The 18,908-nt window shown below is 40.0% G+C and overlaps 1 protein-coding gene across 5 annotated transcripts in view; it reads left to right on the plus strand.

The window, feature by feature from the left end:
- Tpk1 (thiamin pyrophosphokinase 1) overlaps window positions 1-18,908 on the plus strand; it is a 334,542-nt gene that overhangs the window by 126,735 nt on the left and 188,899 nt on the right. For all 5 annotated transcript variants that reach the window (XM_028876442.2, XM_037203607.1, XM_037203606.1 and 2 more), the window contains one exon: window positions 13,649-13,721. In XM_028876442.2, the coding sequence (XP_028732275.1) occupies window positions 13,649-13,721 (73 nt within the window). The remainder of the gene's footprint in view (window positions 1-13,648; window positions 13,722-18,908) is intronic.

Raw genomic sequence — 18,908 nt, forward strand, 5'->3', positions numbered from 1 at the left:
TCTGTGAACCTGTGTTACTTTGCCTGTCTAAAACACCCTAACTGGTCTCTTAAAAAACAGAATGGCCAATAGCAAGGCAGGCGACAGAGATAGGCAGGGCTGGCAGGCAGAGAGTATAAATAGAAGGAGGAATCCAGGAGGTGTGAAAAGAAGAAGTAGGCAGAGAAGGAGGAGGACTCCAGGGGCCATCCACCCAGCAAGCCATGGAATAAGAGTAAGGTTTATAGAAGTAAGAGAATGGGAAAAGCCCAGAGGCAAAAGGTAGATAGGATAATTTAAGATAAGAAAAGATGGCAAGAAACAAAACAAGCTAAGGCCAGGCATTTATAAGTAATAATAAACCTCTGTGTGTGATTTATTTGGGAGCTGGGTAGCAGACCCCCCCCCCAAAAAAAAAAAAGAGCCAAAAAACAAACAACAACAGTAACTAAACCAAGTCATGATCAAAGAGTTAACTGGACTGTTCTTGTTTATCTTGTGACAGATGAAACTATGTTTATTAATTTTAATATGCTCATTAAGAAAAAGGATACAAAGGTAAGTTGGTTTATAGAGAACATACCTGTATTCCTTAGAATTCAGCTTTGTTAAGCTCTGTGGTTCATTGAGATACTTGCAGTTGAGCCCAGAGCCTCACTCATGTTAGGCAGGTGCTCTGGCCCTAAGCTACAGTTGCAGCGTTTTTCTTGTTTTGATTTTGAGACAGGTCTTCTCACTTTCCCTGGCTGGACTGTCCTCACTGTACAGCACAGGCAGGTCTTCAACATGGGCTCGGCTTCCTGCCCCAGCTTTGAAGGAGAGGAGCTGGAATCCAGGTGTGACAACCTGGCTTGTCTTTGTGCTTTTTTTTTTTTTTTTTTTTTTTTTTTTTTGAGACTTGTCCTTCTCCATCCCATTTACCTCTGCCCTTTATGAAAATAGTAAAAATTCATTATAATGAACTTGAGGAATACATAAAAATACAGGAAATCATTTAAATAATAAAGCCTGAAATCACATTTGTATAAATAACCACCATTATTTCTTTTATGAAGATTTTTTTTAATTTTTAAGAGTTATATTTCTACATTATTGAATATATAACATATAAATGCTTATTGTGAAAAATTTTTATGCACATGTTCTTTTATATAATACCTGGTTAATATTATATATACACATACCATGTTATATATACAGTTTTGACATTAACATTAGCTCATTTTATGCATATCAGAAAAGTATATAATTCATAGTGTTTTATAAATAAAACCTTGATGATAAAACTTGATAGGATTTTTAAATATAACTGAGCTTCTGGAAGTTGGAATAATTTTTTGGGTCTAAAACTTGGGCCAAATTATGAGTTAAAAATAATTTAAATTCAGTTTGACAATTTTCTCTCTTGAACATATATCCTCCTCTTTATTATTTTTAACTTAGCAAACCTTATCTTTTTTATTCTGATGTTGTGGAAGTTTGTGGTGCTTAGACATGAAGTATAAATATGTAGGCTATAGGTAGGGAGTAATGACCAACAAGCAGAGGGGTATGTGACGATATAAATAGTTAGGACCTGATCACTAACTACTGAAGGAACTCTCTTCTTGTCAATGGTATATGGAAACTTCCAGAAAGCTGAAATGCATAGATATGCTATGAGACTGATTCTCCCCTGTGCTTTCATTAAGAGGTAAATATCCTCAGAAGAGGCTTACCAACATATATATCTGTATCTCTCTCTCTCTCTCTCTCTCTCTCTCTCTCTCTCTCTAAATATATATATATTTCCCCAGAAGCCATCAGCAGCCAAAAGATCCTCTCCTAGGCACAGGCCTTCAGGAGCCCCTTCCCTCTCCATGATGGAATTTCTAACTGGCTTGATCATGTGCCTGTGTTATGTAGGTAACCATGGCTTCTGTGAGCTCAGGTTTGCAACAGCCATCTCACGTCCATAGTACAACTTTTCCCAGCACTCCTCCCCTAGCTCTTGGCTCTTACATTTTTCATGTCCCCTTTTCTGCAATGTTCCCTGATCCTTGCAGGGAGCAGAAGTTGATATAACTATACCATCTCTGGGTGAGCACACAGTTGCTTAATCACAGCATTCTGAATAGCCATACATGCCTACATTACCCACTACCCACTTCAGTAATAAGCTTCTTGACCAGGATTGGTAGCAACAGAAATCTATGACTATAAACATATTTAGAAAGTGTTTAACAACAAGGGCATTTAGAAAAATAACTTCAACCAGGCAGTGGTGGCACATGCTTAATCACAGCACTTGGGAAGCAGAAGCAGGCAGATCTCTTGAGTTCCAGGCCACCCTGGTCTGAGTGAGTTCCAGAACAGACAGGTCTGCACAGAGAAACTCTGTCTCAAAGAAAAATCAAAAACAAACAAACAAACAAAAACTTCAAGCATTTCTCCCCTAGGGCTTATGAGTTCCCTAGCCATTTTTTTTAAATGATTATTTATTTATTTATTTAGAAGAGGACATCAGATCTCATTGCAGATGGTTGTGAACCACCACATGGGTGCTGGGAATTGAACTCAGGACCTCTGGAAAAGCATCCAGTGCTCTTATCCTCTGAGCCATCTCTCTAGCCCCTAGCCATTTTTTTTTAAACCATGTTTTCAGTACCAGGTGCTGTGGATGATTGATTGATAAATAAAAAGTTGATTGGCCAGTAGCCAGACAGGAAATTATAGGTGGGACAAAGTAAGAGGAGAGATCTGTGAAGTAGAAGGCTGGGGTGGAGAGAAGCTGCCAGTTGCCGCCATGAGAAGATGTTAAGATATTGGTAAGCCATGAGCCACATGGCAACTTATAGATTAATAGAAATGGGTTAATTTAAGATATAAGAACAGCTAACTAGAAGCCTGAGCCATTAGGCCAAACAGTTTAAATAATATAAGCATCTGTGTGTTTATTTTATAAGTGGGCTGCAGGACTGGGGGGGGGGGGGGGGGGGTTGGCGGGACCCGGAGAGAAGCTCTCCAGCTACAACCAGGCGTAGAATCTCTCTTGTAGAACAGACCTCAAATTCAATCAAAACAGTATTTGGTCATTTTATAAACAGGCATGCCACTATTACACTAGGGTCACATCTTGCCTGGCAGTTCAGTATTGTATTGTCCAGCTCTGGATAAAACCATTGATATCTTTTCTCCTCCAGAAACCAGCATACCACTTTCTAATACGGTGACAACTGACGTTCAGGCAAAGTTTCCTAGTCAGCTCAAGATTGTTTCTTTGTGTTCTGCCACCAAAGTCTGTGGGTGTCTTCCACCATGGGTTTTTATTGATGTCTAGTATGGGATATTATATACCATTGTGATTTTAGCATATTTTGGATTATGTAACCATCCAGTATGAATGACAATGTGATGTGGAACAATATAACTGACCTCATTGACCTTTCCTAGAGATATGGAGAAAATAAATAACTAAAATTTAAAGTGTTTCACCCTCCTGTGCCCTAGATGTGTTCTCTGAGCTGGAAGCTCCCTGAACCACTTTCTTTATTTAGAGTTTTTTGTCAGTATCCCATTACATAGATGACCTAGTTAGTTTTTATCATCAACTTGATACAGCCTAGACTCGCCTTCAAAGAGGGATCTTCACATAGAGAATTGTCTTTATCAGGTTGGCCCATTGTAAGTGTTACAACTCTGAGGGGAAATGTTTTCTCATTTCCCCTCATACATGTTACAGCTCTGGGGCAAAAGGTTTCCCCAGTCCACATGTTATAGCTCTGAAGGGAAAGGTATGCTCACAAAGTCACACTGCACAGCAAACCTCACAGGAGGGTTGTGCTGGGGAAAACACAAAGGGCTGCTGCCTCTGCTCAGGTAACAAGCAGAGGAAACTGAGCAGGAGACAGGCTTATATAAGGTCTCTTGGTGGCGGGGTTTTCCAGGGTGGAGATTTTCGGCATGGGGTTTAGTGGGATTTCAAATCCTGGGCTTGAAACTAGCTCATGGATTGGTGGGATTTCGAGCTTTGGCATTGGTTGGTTTCAGAATCTGGAAGCGAGCTCTGACTATTACCCTCCACCATGGCCATATCTGTGTGAAATTATTTTGACTGATGACTGATGTGAGAGGACACAACCCACTGTGGGTAGCACTGTCCTAGGTGGGGGTCCTCGGCTGTACAGCAAATCAGGTGGAGCCTGAGCTAGTGAGCAAGCAAATAAGCAGCCTCCTCCCTGGTTCCCACTGGATGTTCTTGCTTTTGAATTCCTTGGTCAGTGGTAATGCTTCATGGAATACAAACCAGTCCTGTCTTCAGGTTCTTTCCTTGAGTTCCTCCATAATTGACTGTAACCTGTAAGATGAAATAAACCATTTGCTCCTTTGAGTTGCCTTCGGACAGAGTGTTGTAACATAGCAACAAGAGGAAACTGGATCAATAGGCATGATTAGTGAAGCCATTGACTATTGCTGATTAACTCAGTCTACTGCTCTGCACCCTGCCTTTGAGCTGGCTGGGAGTAGTAAACCTCCTAATCATGTTCATGTGTCTTTGGTGGTGACCATCTTCCAACGTGAGGCTGACCTTAGGGACCCCAGTCACTAGTCATCTCATCAGTCAAATTATATTAGCCAGAGATTCCCAGGGTCTTAGGGTCCCTTCTGTCAGAAGATTGAGACAAAAAATAAAATATGTATTGCTAATTATATCACACTTTGGTGAAAGTTAGTTAAGCTGCAACTCTTCCTTCTCATACCCCAACCTCCAGAAGCTTGCCCAAGTTCTCAGGGCTAGAGAGAGGGGTCCAGGAGTAAAGGGAAGCCCTCACTTCCATGTGAGGCTTTTGCAGTTCATACTTCTCATGCTACTGCTGCTGCTGCCTTCTGTTCTGAGGACTACAAGATAAATACTCATTTGCATGGTTCAGAGTTAGGCTGACATAGCATCTTTTGAAGAAAAATGTGTGAAGTCACATTATAATTGGGTGTGTTAGGGAGGGAGAAATAATGGATAACTTTGCTAGTAATTTCTATCAGATAGAAAAGTGGGAACTGATTAGGACAAGAAGGGTGGTACCTGTGGGTGCCTGGAGAGGGGATATCACTGATTTATTATGAGTCAGAAAGGATGATGCCAGAGGATTTGGGGCAGTAGAATTGCACCAGCTGTCCTGTCAAGGTTGTACCATGGAAAGTATTAAAAGAGCCAGTGAGGGAACAGATTTTGTAGAGGAGCCTATAGAATTGGTGGAACAATCAGTTATGAAAAGAAAAAAAAGAGAAAAAGTCAAAGATGACCATAATGATTTTGAACTGAACAACTGGGAAAAACGAATTTTCGTTGGGTGACCTTGGTGAGGCTGAAAGGGAAGTAGTTTGGATTTGGGCAGAACTCTTCTACAAGATGGGGTAACAGTGACTAGGTTGTTGGATACTTGATTGTGAGCTGAGGAGAGGTGTAAGATTGAGCCTTGAATGCATGGCATATAAGGCAGCAGAACTTGGTTGAATAAACAGTAAGTGCAGAAAGAAGGGAAAGAAGCCAGCGACCGAGCTGGGGCAGTGCATGTTCACACTGTGAGAGAATTAGGAGACAGCAAGGAGATAGTAGGAATAAGCAGTGAAATAGAACCCAGAACCAGGAGTCTTTTAAGGAATAAAAGAGAATTAAGAAATAGGGAGTAGCCAACTATATTAATCTGTTTTGAATGGATAAAGTAAAATAGGGGAGTTGATTAGATTGACCAATGTAAAACTCTTTGGAGATGGAAAATGCACCATGTATTTAGGTTGCATACTTAAATTCCATGGCATTGGTATCATATCTCTTATTTATTTTGTTTTCCTGTTTGAATTTAGTTTTGTGTCAGATATTGTTTGAACAAGGATACTCACCGTTTGTCCTTTGTATTTCTTTTAAGTGTCTTCCAAAGACCCTTTCAATTTCATCAGTAATAGTTATCACTCAATGACCATAGTGTTTTGTAGGTCTGTGCCTAAGCCCTTATCATCTGACTTCCTTCCTTGGGACTCCTCTAACAAGGCTGTTTATGCAGTGCTGTAGAGCTCTGTCTACATTCAGCATCTGTCCTTTAGGACCATGGTTCATTGTCCATATAAAGGGATGGGAGCAGTGGGATAAAGCCAGAAACTGGCAGGGACAGAAGTTTCTTGCAGCTTGTACTGCTAAGACACTTGCCTTGTAGGATAGTATACATATATCAATATATATATATATATAAATACATATATCAATAGTATATAATTTGTTTCCTAGTCCTTTCCTTAAAGACAACTGTGGAGGGAAAAGGCAGAGTCAAAATGTAAAATCCTGCCAGCAGACATTGGAGCTGGGCAGATTGCTGCACTTTGTTCCAGAAAACTTGGGAGGAGCAAACAGCCTATTAGTGACCCTAATGGCATTTATCACTGGCTGTACTTATTGAATTCTGTGTATTATGTCTCAGCTGAATCACAGAGGGAAGCATAAAGCAAATAAATTACACAAAGTAATTCACTGTCCGTGAGCCAGTCTTTTCTATTTGTTAAGGTGAAGAATTGGCATTAACCTCTATGTATGCTTCTGGCTCTTTCATGTTTATAAATAAGAGATGGAACCTTCTTTGTACTGTATTGGCCTCTCTCGACTTTTTTCATCACATGGTGCATTCTGGTACCATACCACCCTGCTCCATTTCCAACACTACTTCCTGCTAAGAAAATAACCCCATACTTTACTTTCCATTCCATCAGCTGCTATCATTCTCTCCTCACACTTTCTAGCTTCGTTAGGAAAGTAAGTGCTTTGGGCAGAGTAAAAAGGGAAAAGTGACCTAATGTTAATGGGAGGCTATTTACTCGCACAGAACTTCCATTGTGTGAAGTATGCAAAGCTCCACTCTGGATGCAGAAGAGGCTGCAAAGCCTCTCCTCCCTTATTGTGATATGTGAATATGGGTGACTGACCTAAAAAATCAGTACCTTAGTTCATTCTTGGGTGTTTATAATAAATGTCGTCATCCAGATAGCTTCTAAACAACACTATTTGAATCCTCATACTCACTCCCCCATATGGAGAAGTTCAGGCCAGGACTCCAGAAGATTCCATATGTGTTGAGGGATCTTCTCCTCTAGTACATAGACTGCCTTCTGGGTATGTCCTTATACAGTGAAAGAAACAGACAACTTCTGTGCTTCTCTGGTAAGGTCCATTAATCTATTCATGGGGCTTTTCCCTGATGACCTAATCACCTCTATACACCCTGACCCTACTGTTTAATACCAGCACACTGAGGATTAGATTTTGACACAGGAATTTTGAAGGGATGGCAACATTCAGAATATGACCACTGTGTATGGTCTCAGCAATCAAGATGTTGTCTTTATGGTGTCTGCCCTGTGTCCTTCATTTCATGTTTTCTAATTCCCCCTTTTGTCTTTATATTTTTGTAGTCTTCATTGCCAGCAAATGGCTCATATATGTTTATTTTCACTCATATTTTCTTGCCAGAACCTCACTTATTTAACTTTTTGTGTAGAGTCAGTTCTCACAAATCTCTTACCTTTTTACTAACAAGTTCTTCCAAGCCTGACTCTGTGTCAGATGTGTTCACTATTAAACTTCACGCCTTTGTGACTGTAGTAACTATTGTATTCAGACCCTGTCACATACAATATATACTTAGTAAATATCTGATAAGTTGAAGTAAGCGTCCTCTATGCAAAAAGTGTTTGAGTTCTGATCTCTCCTCACTTTTAAATCTGCATTTAAAATTTTCAGCTGAAATTGCACACTGACTTTTTCTGTAACCTTTGAATCCACCTGTCTGAAGTGCCTTAATACAAGGTAGCATGGTAGAATCTAAACTATGAGACTTGATATGGTGAGTATTGTTTTAGCTGTTCCAAGCTAAGAATGTGTATTTCTTTTGTGGAAAATGTAAAGAAGGATTATTTTAAAGGCAATTTAACAGCCTGTAGGATGCATTGTATAAAATCTTTCTAATATAAATAGCTAGTACTGGCTTATTGGTATGTTTTTCCTTATACTACTTCACTTTGTGTGTAGATAAATAATTATACATCGTAAATAATTGGCAACCCACTCTAGCTCTTACCTTAATTTTTGAATAGAATTCATTCACATCTGACCAAAAGACAATGAGTCTGCTACAAACAACATCTAGTAGGAATGTTGAAAGACTAAAATTACTGCAGTCTGTGTGCGTAAGTAGTGCAAGCTATAAACTGTTTTTAGAAGTGCATTGAATACTAGAAACACAGTCTATGCCTTCAGAGAAAGGTTGCTCAATTGTGTGTAATATATAAGAATTCACCTAAATACATTGCTTATTAGCTTATGTATAACATATAATTCAGTGTACACACTATCTTGGTGTCCAGGTTGGTAGTGTACACTACAGATTTCATGCCTGTGGCTGCTTCTCGTCTTTCCTTCTTTCTTTCACTATTTGTACAGCAAAAAAAAAAAAAAAAAAAAAGATGATGCATTTTAAGCAGAACTGATAGTAAATTTAAAAATTGCTTTTCTTCCAGAATTCTTTGCCTAAGGTTTTCAGTTGAATTATCTTTTCTGCCTTCTGTGTCATCATTCTTTGCTCCAGCTGGGAGAATCTCACAGTAAAAAGACTGAATATCTTGAGTAAACATGATCTTATCCCTAGATACTACCTAGCACTGGCATCCTAGCAAAGCTGTCCGCAGACGCTGCTTTTTCCTTCATGCCTGGAAAATCCATTCTCACGTGTCATGGTCAGCAGCGACACCTCACATGACCCATTTAATAATCACCTGGCAGCCCTGGGAAGGCAGAAAGCCACTCTGACAGCACACACAGTGCTTGGTGTAATAGTGTCTTAGCAGACATCATACTGAGTAAGAAAATTTTTGATTAAATACATGATTATAAAGTCAGTGTTAAATATCATTTCAAAGAATAATTGATCTTTTTATAACATTTGGGTGCTGATTCACGTTTTGAATTATAATGTAATTCCATCACAAAGCTCTTCTAAAATGCATGTTTTTAACTGAGTGTCAGATATAATTCCAGCAATGAGGAATCTGAGGTAGGAAACTGAGTTCAGGGTCAGTTTGGGCTATGGATAGACAGCCTGTTTCACAACTATGGAGGGAAGCATCTTGTCTTCAAGGTTTATGTTGTGTCTGCACTATAAAATATTTAGAAGTTACTTGTATGTTTACTATTAAATATATTTTATGAATAATATATAATCTAGAGGGGTAAAGTGCTTGCTATGCAAGCATTAGGACGTGAGTCTTATCCCCATCATCCATGTAGAATGCCAAGCCTGGCAATATGTGTCTATAAGCCTCTCTCTGAGGAAGTAGAGATAGACAGACCCCAACTCTTATGACAGTGTCCTCCCCATCTGGAGTGGAAACCCAGTGCTACCCAATAGCCTGTATGAGGGAGAGAAGTCCTGCCATACCTGCCTGATAGGAAACCACTGAAGAACATCAGAGCAAAGATTACAGATCAATAAGTCCCAAGGTATTGTCTCAGGGGCACCAACACTTCTGGTGCCATCTACACCTGTGTCCAGCACTGAAGATCTCTTTCCAACTGCCAGTCTAGCCTTCATCCTCTGGGAGGAGCCACCCCCTTCTCTCTGCAAAGTGCTCTGCCTCCTCTGCTTATATTCTTTTGACCATGCAGCAGCCAACCCAAAAAATCAAGGCTCCCTGGCATCTACTCTGCCCAGAAGCAGCTCTGGAAGGTGGATCATCTCCCTGGTCAATAACCTGGCCTTCCTGATCTGTCAGGTGGGAAAGTGGAGAGTATAGGCCAAAAACAAAAGATAATTCCCCACATTTTAACCAGCCATGAGCATTAGAGCCTGAGCTGAGATATCTATCATAGATACTGGAACCATTCCTGTAGTGCTCTGTGGTCTCTTACGCAAGTGGCCTGTTGCCAATGGATCAGGCTACATTGCAAAGTCATTATTCAGCAAGATGGCCACATGTCCATCCAGATATGAACAGTGAGCAAATTTCCGTCTCAGAGGCTGAAGAAAGGAGCCTGTACCTTATTATTCTGCTTTCTCTTTTCTCTCCTTCATCCTTTCTTTTTCTAATGCTTCTGTCCTCCCCCGCACTGTTTTCTTTTCCTCATCTTCACCTTATTGTGCCATATCAGCATCTGTGTGCTTGCTGCTTTGAAGAACACCAAGGTTAGTTAGTTACTCCTGCTTCAAAGACTTATCCTCTACCAGAAGCTAAAAGACACAGAGAATTGTTACCTGTGAGAGATTTCATGCTATTTGAGTTTTAAAGGAGGAATAGCATTTTCCTTGGAGGCAGAAAACTTTCTGGACGGATAGCTATCCACATAATTACTAGGAAAGGGATTTTGAAAGATTGCATTTCTTCATGTTTTATGTTTCCTACAAGTATCAGCCACCTTGGTGATTACATGTGGTAGGCCATTAACCCATCAATTATCTCAGCTCTTTTTGGACTCTTTGTCACTGATAAGTGATGTGTGATGAGTTGTAGTTCTGTTGGGTGAGAAATTTTGGACATCTTTTAATAATAAGTCACCTGCTGTAGACTGAAAATAACAAGTATGTTATTTGGATCCATTTCTAGAGTAGACAGATGGGGTCAGGGGCTATGCAAATCTCTGTCCCTGCAGTCAGCAGATACGAGTAGTCAGCCTAAAATAATCTTCTTGTGTGAACTGTCATTTATGTCATAACACAACTCCTCTACATCTCTGAAGTGTCATCCCTGGGAATGCCTTCAGAGTGCCCAGGTGCCATAGTAACAGGCACTGGATAACATGTTCAATGGACTGTTAATTACAACATAAAAAAATACAATTCAGACAGTTCCATAAATTGTGTTTTATGGTAGAAACTTATAATAATCTTAGTCATCTAAGCATGAATGCCTGGTTACTTTTGGCATTAGTCTTCTTAGAAATAACCATATTTATTCAATAGGAATGTGTCATTTATGTTACATGGAGAAAACTATATTAAAAGGTAACTAAAGTCAGTTGTCATTTATCTATATAATTTTGTTTCCCATTAATAGTTTGCGTAAAATATAAATGAATTCAGATGATTGCTTTGTTAGATTATTTTTGTGTTAGATAAAAGGAAATCTAATTCTCTTTTAAAGATGATCTATCCTACAGGACAGATGCTCATCAGCCTGGGCTTTTATTTTTCATTTTTATTTATTATCAAAATCAATACACTATTTGGGAACTGCCAAATTGTTTCTAGATATCTAAGGAACTACAAGTTGGAGAGAGATACAAAGTGAGTCTCATTAGGCAGTTTGCTTGAACCATGTGATACAGATGGGAGCCCTCGGCTGAAGTGGCTTTTGTGCACAGTGAAGTGCACTGGCCATATATTCACTTGGTTTGATCGCAGCTCTGTAGAGATAATGGACAAAATTAGAGAAATGATCCCTTTTACCCTTTCCAGATCTAATCCTCTGTGTTCTACAAAAGTATTAATTTATAGATGGCAAAAGAGTGTCCAGTTGAAACTTTGAAAGTATGTAAATTTATTTAACCAGAAAACAAGTAAAGAAAAGAGTAAGATAATGGACACGATGAGCAAGGCAGTTGGGAGAAAGAAAGATTACAGGAAGACTGTTGGAACCACTTAAAACCCAAGTCTGTTTCCTTTCTGTCTCATCTTGAAGCAGCCTAAGTACCCAGTCATGAGTGAATAGATCATGACTGAGTCATGAACAGCAATCAAATTTAATTCTCATTCATCCACATTATACATGTGGTACAGGTTATTGCTTTTTATTTGTTTATTGATACTGAGAATTGAACCCAGGGCCTCCAGCATGCTGGGCAAGTGCCCTACCCTTGAGCCATGGCCTCAGCTGTTGGTTTTTGTGATAGAATCTCCTTTTATAACCCATTTAACTCCCAGTCTTTCTACCTCAGTCTCCCAGTACTGAGCTCCAGGCATGTCCCACCATGCACTGCACTATGTGAACTACATTGTCATATGCCTTCCTTTTACCATGTAGTCAGAGAAAGTTGTGTAACTTCACGGTAAATTGGCACAAGCCATCTCAGTCAAATTAGGCTTGACCTAAGAAATAGTTTTCTTAGGGTTCTAGTTGAATTAAAAGCTACAAAATAGTATAAGAGACAAGGTTATTTTATCATTTTATCTTTACTAGTTTTATCTTGAATGCACACCTAAGGTGTTGTGAGTTGTATTTCTTACTATATGATTGTTCTGGTTTTAAACTGTCAGCCCATGTGCTGAAAGCCAGGTCAGTTGCCTACTGCTGGTAGTTGGCACACCATGGGTAAAGAAAATAAAATGTGGTTTTATTTCTCTACCAATTAAGTGAAAGATGGCAGCTGTGTCCCTTGCCCCTGGGAAAGGTCTCCTTGAGGATTATGTGGACCTGCCCCTAACGCTTTGGTTTCTGAGTAGAATTTCTTCAAAGCTAGAAGAAGACCACTGAGGTCTTTGCTATTATGACCTAGACTGATCTCCCAGTTCTGGGGCTCCCCCACATGCAATACCTATAGAGGTAAGCCAATGTTACAAAGGTGTTGTTATTTCTTTTGAATCAGAAAACTAATTAAACAAATGTGTACTGATCTAGTTATCCTGTTCTATGAATAGTATTTTAGTAGGATCTGAAAATATGCATTTTCCTTTACTGTGCATTCGTCAGCTGTGGGAGACTCTTGTCTCATTCTCTGCTAGAGCACTGGAAAATCCAGGGTCATCTTTCCCTCCATAGTTAGAGGTATTAAGTGGGGCAGAGAAATTCTCAAGCCATGTAGGTACTTTATACAAAGTAAATGATGACTTCTAAAGAATAGAGTTAAATAGATTTTTTAAAATGAGCTGAACAAAACAGGAAAGTGTATTAAAGTAATTTTCAATGTCACAAGAAATTCCACATTTGAGAGTCTCTTCCTGTATAAAACCTGGGGTTCTTTTATAAGGTACATTGAGTAGTTGATTAGTTTGGGGGAAAGGCAAACACACCATGGCCGTTCTCCCTTCCACCACATCTGTCCTGGAGATGGAAATCAGATCCTCAGGCATGATGACAAGCACTTTTATCTGCTGAGCCACGGGTGGAAACAACAACAACAAATAAACCCTGGTCTTCATATGAGTATTTTAAGCCTCTCCAGAAGACTCTTACTTTTAGAAATATGTCATTGTTTGGAAAATGTGTTTAAACTAACTTGGTCACATGTTCACTCTGTTCAAATCCATTGAAAGTTGGTGTGAGAGTTAAGTGATGTTAAGATCTATATATAGTGAGAAGTTAATAGGGAAGTGGGGAGAGTGTTTGTGTTAGAACATTTTAGTTGAGTTTTTTGGGGTTTTTTTGTTTGTTTGTTTTTGGTTAGTCAGTTGCCTTCATCAGTATCTATTTGTTTGAAACAATGCTGATGGTTTGAGTTGAACTTGGAGCTATTTGTTGTTGGTCTGCACTCCTCTGAAGCCAGGAGTGTGTGATAGGAGGATGTCCTAGCACATTTACTCTGAACACATCCCATTTACTTTGAAAACAGTCCTCTTGTTTCGAGTGTCCTAATTTTTTCTCTGGTCCTTACAACTGTAGTTTTAAAGTTCATAAATGAATGGCTCAGTCTAGTTAACTTACATGGAACTGTTTCTTTCAGCTTTTTGCCTGAATTCATCAGTGGGGACTTTGATTCTATTAGGCCTGAAGTCAGAGAGTACTACACCGAGAAGGTAAAGCACACTCACTTTTATACTTGCACATGCCATTGCTCTGTCTGACCATCTTGGACGGTGGGTATAGATTGAAAAACTCATGTTTGCTTATTTTCATACTTTCTACTGTAGAAATCTTACTATGTGTTAAAATAGAGACTTTAAAAATGACAGATAGAAACATAGTATTAGAAATTCTATCACCATCAAATATGCATTAATCAACACATTAAGCATGCATGTTTCATATGTATTCAATATGGCTATAGTTTACCAAGTCATGTTTAATAACTTATTGCTGTTTATACCCTCATTGGTTGTTACATGTTTTCACAAATATTTTGATCTCATTTAACAAATGGGTTATATTAATATTTTACTTAACTAATTCCAATTAATATACTTAAACTGTATCTATTTTCTCTCAATATAAACTTTACTAAAATATCTTTAGAAATGAGTTTTTATAAATGTGTATAATTGTTTACTCCTAGAATTTTAGAATCATAAATTTTTTCTACACTTAGTTTTTTTGTTCTGAATAAAACACTATGAGGTTAATAATAGCAACTCTTCTTCACTGTTGTGCAAATTTTCCTCAGATCCTTGACACTTAAAAACCATATAAAAGATCTAAGTGGGGTGATGGAATCACACAGTAATGAATTACAGTAGTTACTGATTAAAGGATCCACAAGTTTTAGATTTCAATAAAGAGATTTTAAAGGAAAAGTTGTAGCATTAGTAATTCTAGCTATAGTCTCAGTATGTGTATTATTCTAAATGGATGCAGTCAAATCATGCGTATTTTCTTTTAAAGAAACTGCCATGGCTGTGATCATAAAATAAATTCCTTTTAAGGCTGGAAGAAAGATGGGATAATTTTTTAATGCACAGGAAACATTAGATAAATAGCTACAGACAAGTAATGGCTACTAAAAGAGGTGGGGGGGTGGAGAAATGGCTTAGTAGTTAAGAGCACTGTCTGCTCTTCTGGGGGACCCAGTTCAATGCCCAGCACTCACGTGGCAGCTCACAACAATCTGTGATGCCCATGATGCCCTCACACACACATACATTTGGATAAATATATCTATAAATTAAAAATAAATAAAATAAAATAAAATTTTAAAGAGTGGAATCAGTCTTGTCTTAGGAAAAGACCCCAGATAGTACGTGTGTGTGTGTGTGTGTGTGTGTGTGTGTGTGTGTGATGTGTGTACATGTGTGTACATGTGTGTACCCATATTTAAAGAAGAGTGATGGAACAGAAGAGATACCTGAAGTAAGGGAGGGTATGAGGAGGACATTATGTAAAAAAAAGTACTCCTGTATAAAATTCTCAAAATATAATAAAAAATGTTTTAGGAAAGAGAGGCAAGAGGAAGACAAGGAAAGGGGAAGAAAGAGAAAGGAAGTTAGAAATGGCATAAGTGAACCAAGACTGTTGTGGATGCAAATTCTGGGATTGGCTGGAAAGCAGATTTGTGTGAGTCCCATCTGCCCACCAGCTGATCAGACCTTCCTTCCACAAATGAAGACCGTTCCCGAGCCAGTGTTTGATATTCACACTCAATTACTTCAGCACTGGCATGTTCCTGTTCATTCCCCCACAGCCCCTTCTCATTAACTCCATACCTCAGCCTCGCTGGGAAGGAGCTCTGGCCTTGCTTACAATGCAGAGTTGTGCTAATGCATGGGCATTAATCATATTTTCAGGAGCAGAGCAAACAGAGGGAGAGGCAAGGGCCAGCATACTTAAAACAAGCTGAAGAGACAGTCAGATCTGACTTATCTGCCTGTCTCTTAATGCTGACAGTTTGCCAAAACTAGAAATGTCAGTCTGATTATTACTTTCCAGGATGAGGAAATGAGCTTCTTAGGTAACTTCTGGATGTTAAATCAGAATTCAGCAATAAAGAGAATTTTCTAGTTAACACTCGGATTTCTCTTGTATTTCTTGTTTGCTTCTTTTCAAACTTTAAAAGCCTCCTATTTTTTTAAGACTTAGTTTCAAAAGTTATGTTTAGCCATTTCTCCTCATTCCTAAGCTGCATAGTTCTAAGCTGCATAGTACAGTCCAATTTTTCCCTGTGTCCTGAGTGTTAAATCTCTGCTTTTGAAGTTACCAGGCATGCTCCTAGAGGGCACAGGTGATGCCCTTCATGCAATTACTGTGCCCCATAGAGTGTACCCTGAGTGTTTGGCTGTGAGTTTAATAATGATGATAATTACAAGTTAATGCAACATTACACACAATTTCTATAAGCCATTATCGCCAACTTCAACAGCCTTTAAACTCTTTCACAAGTGAAAGGACATTATCTTCACTTGCACATCCATCTGGCCCCCAGGCTGGTCTGAGGTTTCAGTGAGCTAATACTTGGGTTCTAGTAAAGAAAATAAATATAAACTTTAGAGTGCTAAAATACTGCTGCAGTCATAGAGTACTCACAGAGCCAGTATTGACCCATATGAAGTTGAACTTTACAAAAAGCATACAAGCCTATATTTGCTCTGTATTTCACCTTTCTTTCATGCAACTATAAAATCTGTGGTTTTTTTTTTTTTCTGTTTTAGTTCTTTCAGCTTGGGTCACCATTTTTTATTCTATGAGCAATGTCTCTTAATAATGCTCATTGTTTATTTTTAAATTTTTGTTGTTGTTTGCTTTCTTTCTCCTCCTCCTCCTCCTCCTCCTCCTCTTCCTTTTCTTCTTTTTTTGCTTTCTGGGCAGTTCTGAGCTTCTTTGACTCAGGGTAGAAATCATCAGTTTCAGGCTGTGTAATTTCCCTTCCATCCTGAGCACCTACATTTCAGCTTCCTGGGAACTTTGGGAGAAACTACACTTCCCCATTACTGGAATGGTCTGTGGATCTTCACTAGCTACAGAAAAAGGGAGTTAACACATGGTTACTTGATACTCAGGTGGTTGAAGAGCTAGTCACAGCATTTAGCTAATTCCTGAAGATGTTACAGAATAATAGGATTTTTCTATAAATAGTGGTATTTGGGATCAGAGGTAAAAAGATGATGTAAATGTGGTAATTACAGAGAGTTTGATGACCTCAGTAAAATGATTCCTTGTGAGAGCTGTCTCTGAGGCCACGAGAATGAGAGAGCTGGTCCTGCCCCTTACCAGCTGCAGCACATGGGAGAGAGAGCCCTGCACCTCTCCTGGGCAACACACTAGAGCTGACTCTGTTAGCAGGGGTGCAGGTGAGCAGGGCCTGTGGACATGAGATCAGGAGAGCTGCCCCTGCCCCCTCCCTCATATGCCATAGGGTGGCAAGGGTAAGGGAAATATGCCTATCCCTTTCCACCTGTAACAGGCAGGAGAGCTGGCCACAGGGGCATGAGAATGGAAGAGGCCCCTCACCAAGTGCAGCACTCTGGAGAGCAAGCCCTGCACCTTGCCTGGACAGAACAGTTGAGCTGGCCCTGGTGATGTGAGTGTGAGCTGGACCCAAGGGCCTGAGAGCAGGAGAACTGGTCCCCACACCTTGCTGCCTGCTGCATTGTGAGAGCTAACCTGGGCAGTGCTGGAGAGCTCACCCTGGTGGTGAGGGTGAGGAAAGACTGGCAGGCTGACCAACCCAGCTACCACCCAAGCCCAGAACCAGGGCTACAAGGTAGCCCACACCAACATCCACTTCACCTATGAGCTGCTGGAGCATGTGAAGGGGCCAGACCTGCAGATCCAAAACTACAGGATCTCCATGACTCAAGGCAACAACAGAATATTCAAGAGGAGCCCCAGTGAGGGCTCAATATGTAGCAGAAGCCAGAGGACTCACCTCAATGAAACATACAAGTAAAGATGTATGGACTAAAAGGTATACTGTATGACTCACTGGGCCACACTATAGCTTCCACACCAAGATTTTTTGTTATTTGTTTTTATTCGTTTGTTTGGTTGGTTGGTTTTACTTTTAAATTTTGTTTTGGGGGGGGGGTTGCAAGGGCAGAAGCAGAAGTGAGGGGCAGGGAGATGAGTGGGATCAGGATGAGTGATGTATGTAAAATCTACAAAGAATCAATCGAAAGTTTAAAAAACTGATTCCTTGTGTGTGACAACCTGAAGGTTAATTAATTCTCATGTTTTCGGTGAGAGAATTCTGTGGAGACTTGGAAGGAGTCGCTGCAGCTGCTTCTCAGCAGTACCTCCTTGGCTGTTCTTGCAGGGGCCACTTAGTTAGCATCTCTGGGATGGGTTTCTCACAGCATCACCAGCAATGCGATGAGTCTGCTGTGTGATGCTTCACAGTTCCATCATGTGCCTTCCTCCACTCCTCAGTTCAGGGACAGGCAGGGGACAGGGTGCAAGGGTTACGCCAAGATGGAAAGGACAGCACTTAAAGAGTCTGATAAGTCATTCAGTTACTGAAATAGGATTACGCTAGCATAGATTATTGAAGAATTGGGGTGATTGGTAAGAGAAAGTTAATAAGGACATTGGTGATCAAATATATGTTCCTTTATGTTGTAACAAGAGTTTGGGCACTTTGGAAAGTTCTGAAAAGCACCAGGCCATCCTCTAGACAGATTAGTAAAATTACTAGTCATTATTCAAGCATGGGACTTAAAACCTGGTTTCATTGTTCTGGAAAGAATATTGCATGATTGGCTCATACTGGGTTGCCTTGCCCAACCTTAATACAAAGGGAGGAGCTTAGTCCTACCTCAACTTGATAGGTGGTGCTTTGTTGACACCCATGGAAGGCCTGCCCCTTCCTGAACAGAAACAGAGGAGGAGTGGAAGGAAGGGTGGCAGAGGGTAGGTAGTGGGGAGAAAAAGTGAGGAGAGGAGGGAGGGGAAACTGTGGCCAGCCTGTAAAAAAAATGAAAAAATTTTAATTAAAAAAAGAATATTGCATGATTGGAACATGCTACCCAAAGACCCCGCAGAGCTGCAGTCGAAGAGGCAAGGACAGGCCCAAGGAAGTGTACTCCACCTCAGTGTGAAGCTGAGTGAGGGGCAGAGGCAAGGACAGGCCCAAGGAAGTGTACTCCACCCCAGTGTGAAGCTGAGAGAGGTATCGGGAAGGCTGTGCTATGGACCACAGTTATGTGCTGTGTGAAAATGGCATGGGCCACCAGCTGGGTGCAAAAATAGAACTAGGTGCCCAGGCCCTTGTTTTTTCCCACTTTTCATTGTGTTGTGAACTTTTCTGCATAGAGAAACACCATAAATGTGAGCAAACT

The sequence above is a fragment of the Peromyscus leucopus genome, chromosome 3 (assembly GCF_004664715.2).
Source record: "Peromyscus leucopus breed LL Stock chromosome 3, UCI_PerLeu_2.1, whole genome shotgun sequence".
Lineage (NCBI taxonomy): Eukaryota > Metazoa > Chordata > Mammalia > Rodentia > Cricetidae > Peromyscus > Peromyscus leucopus.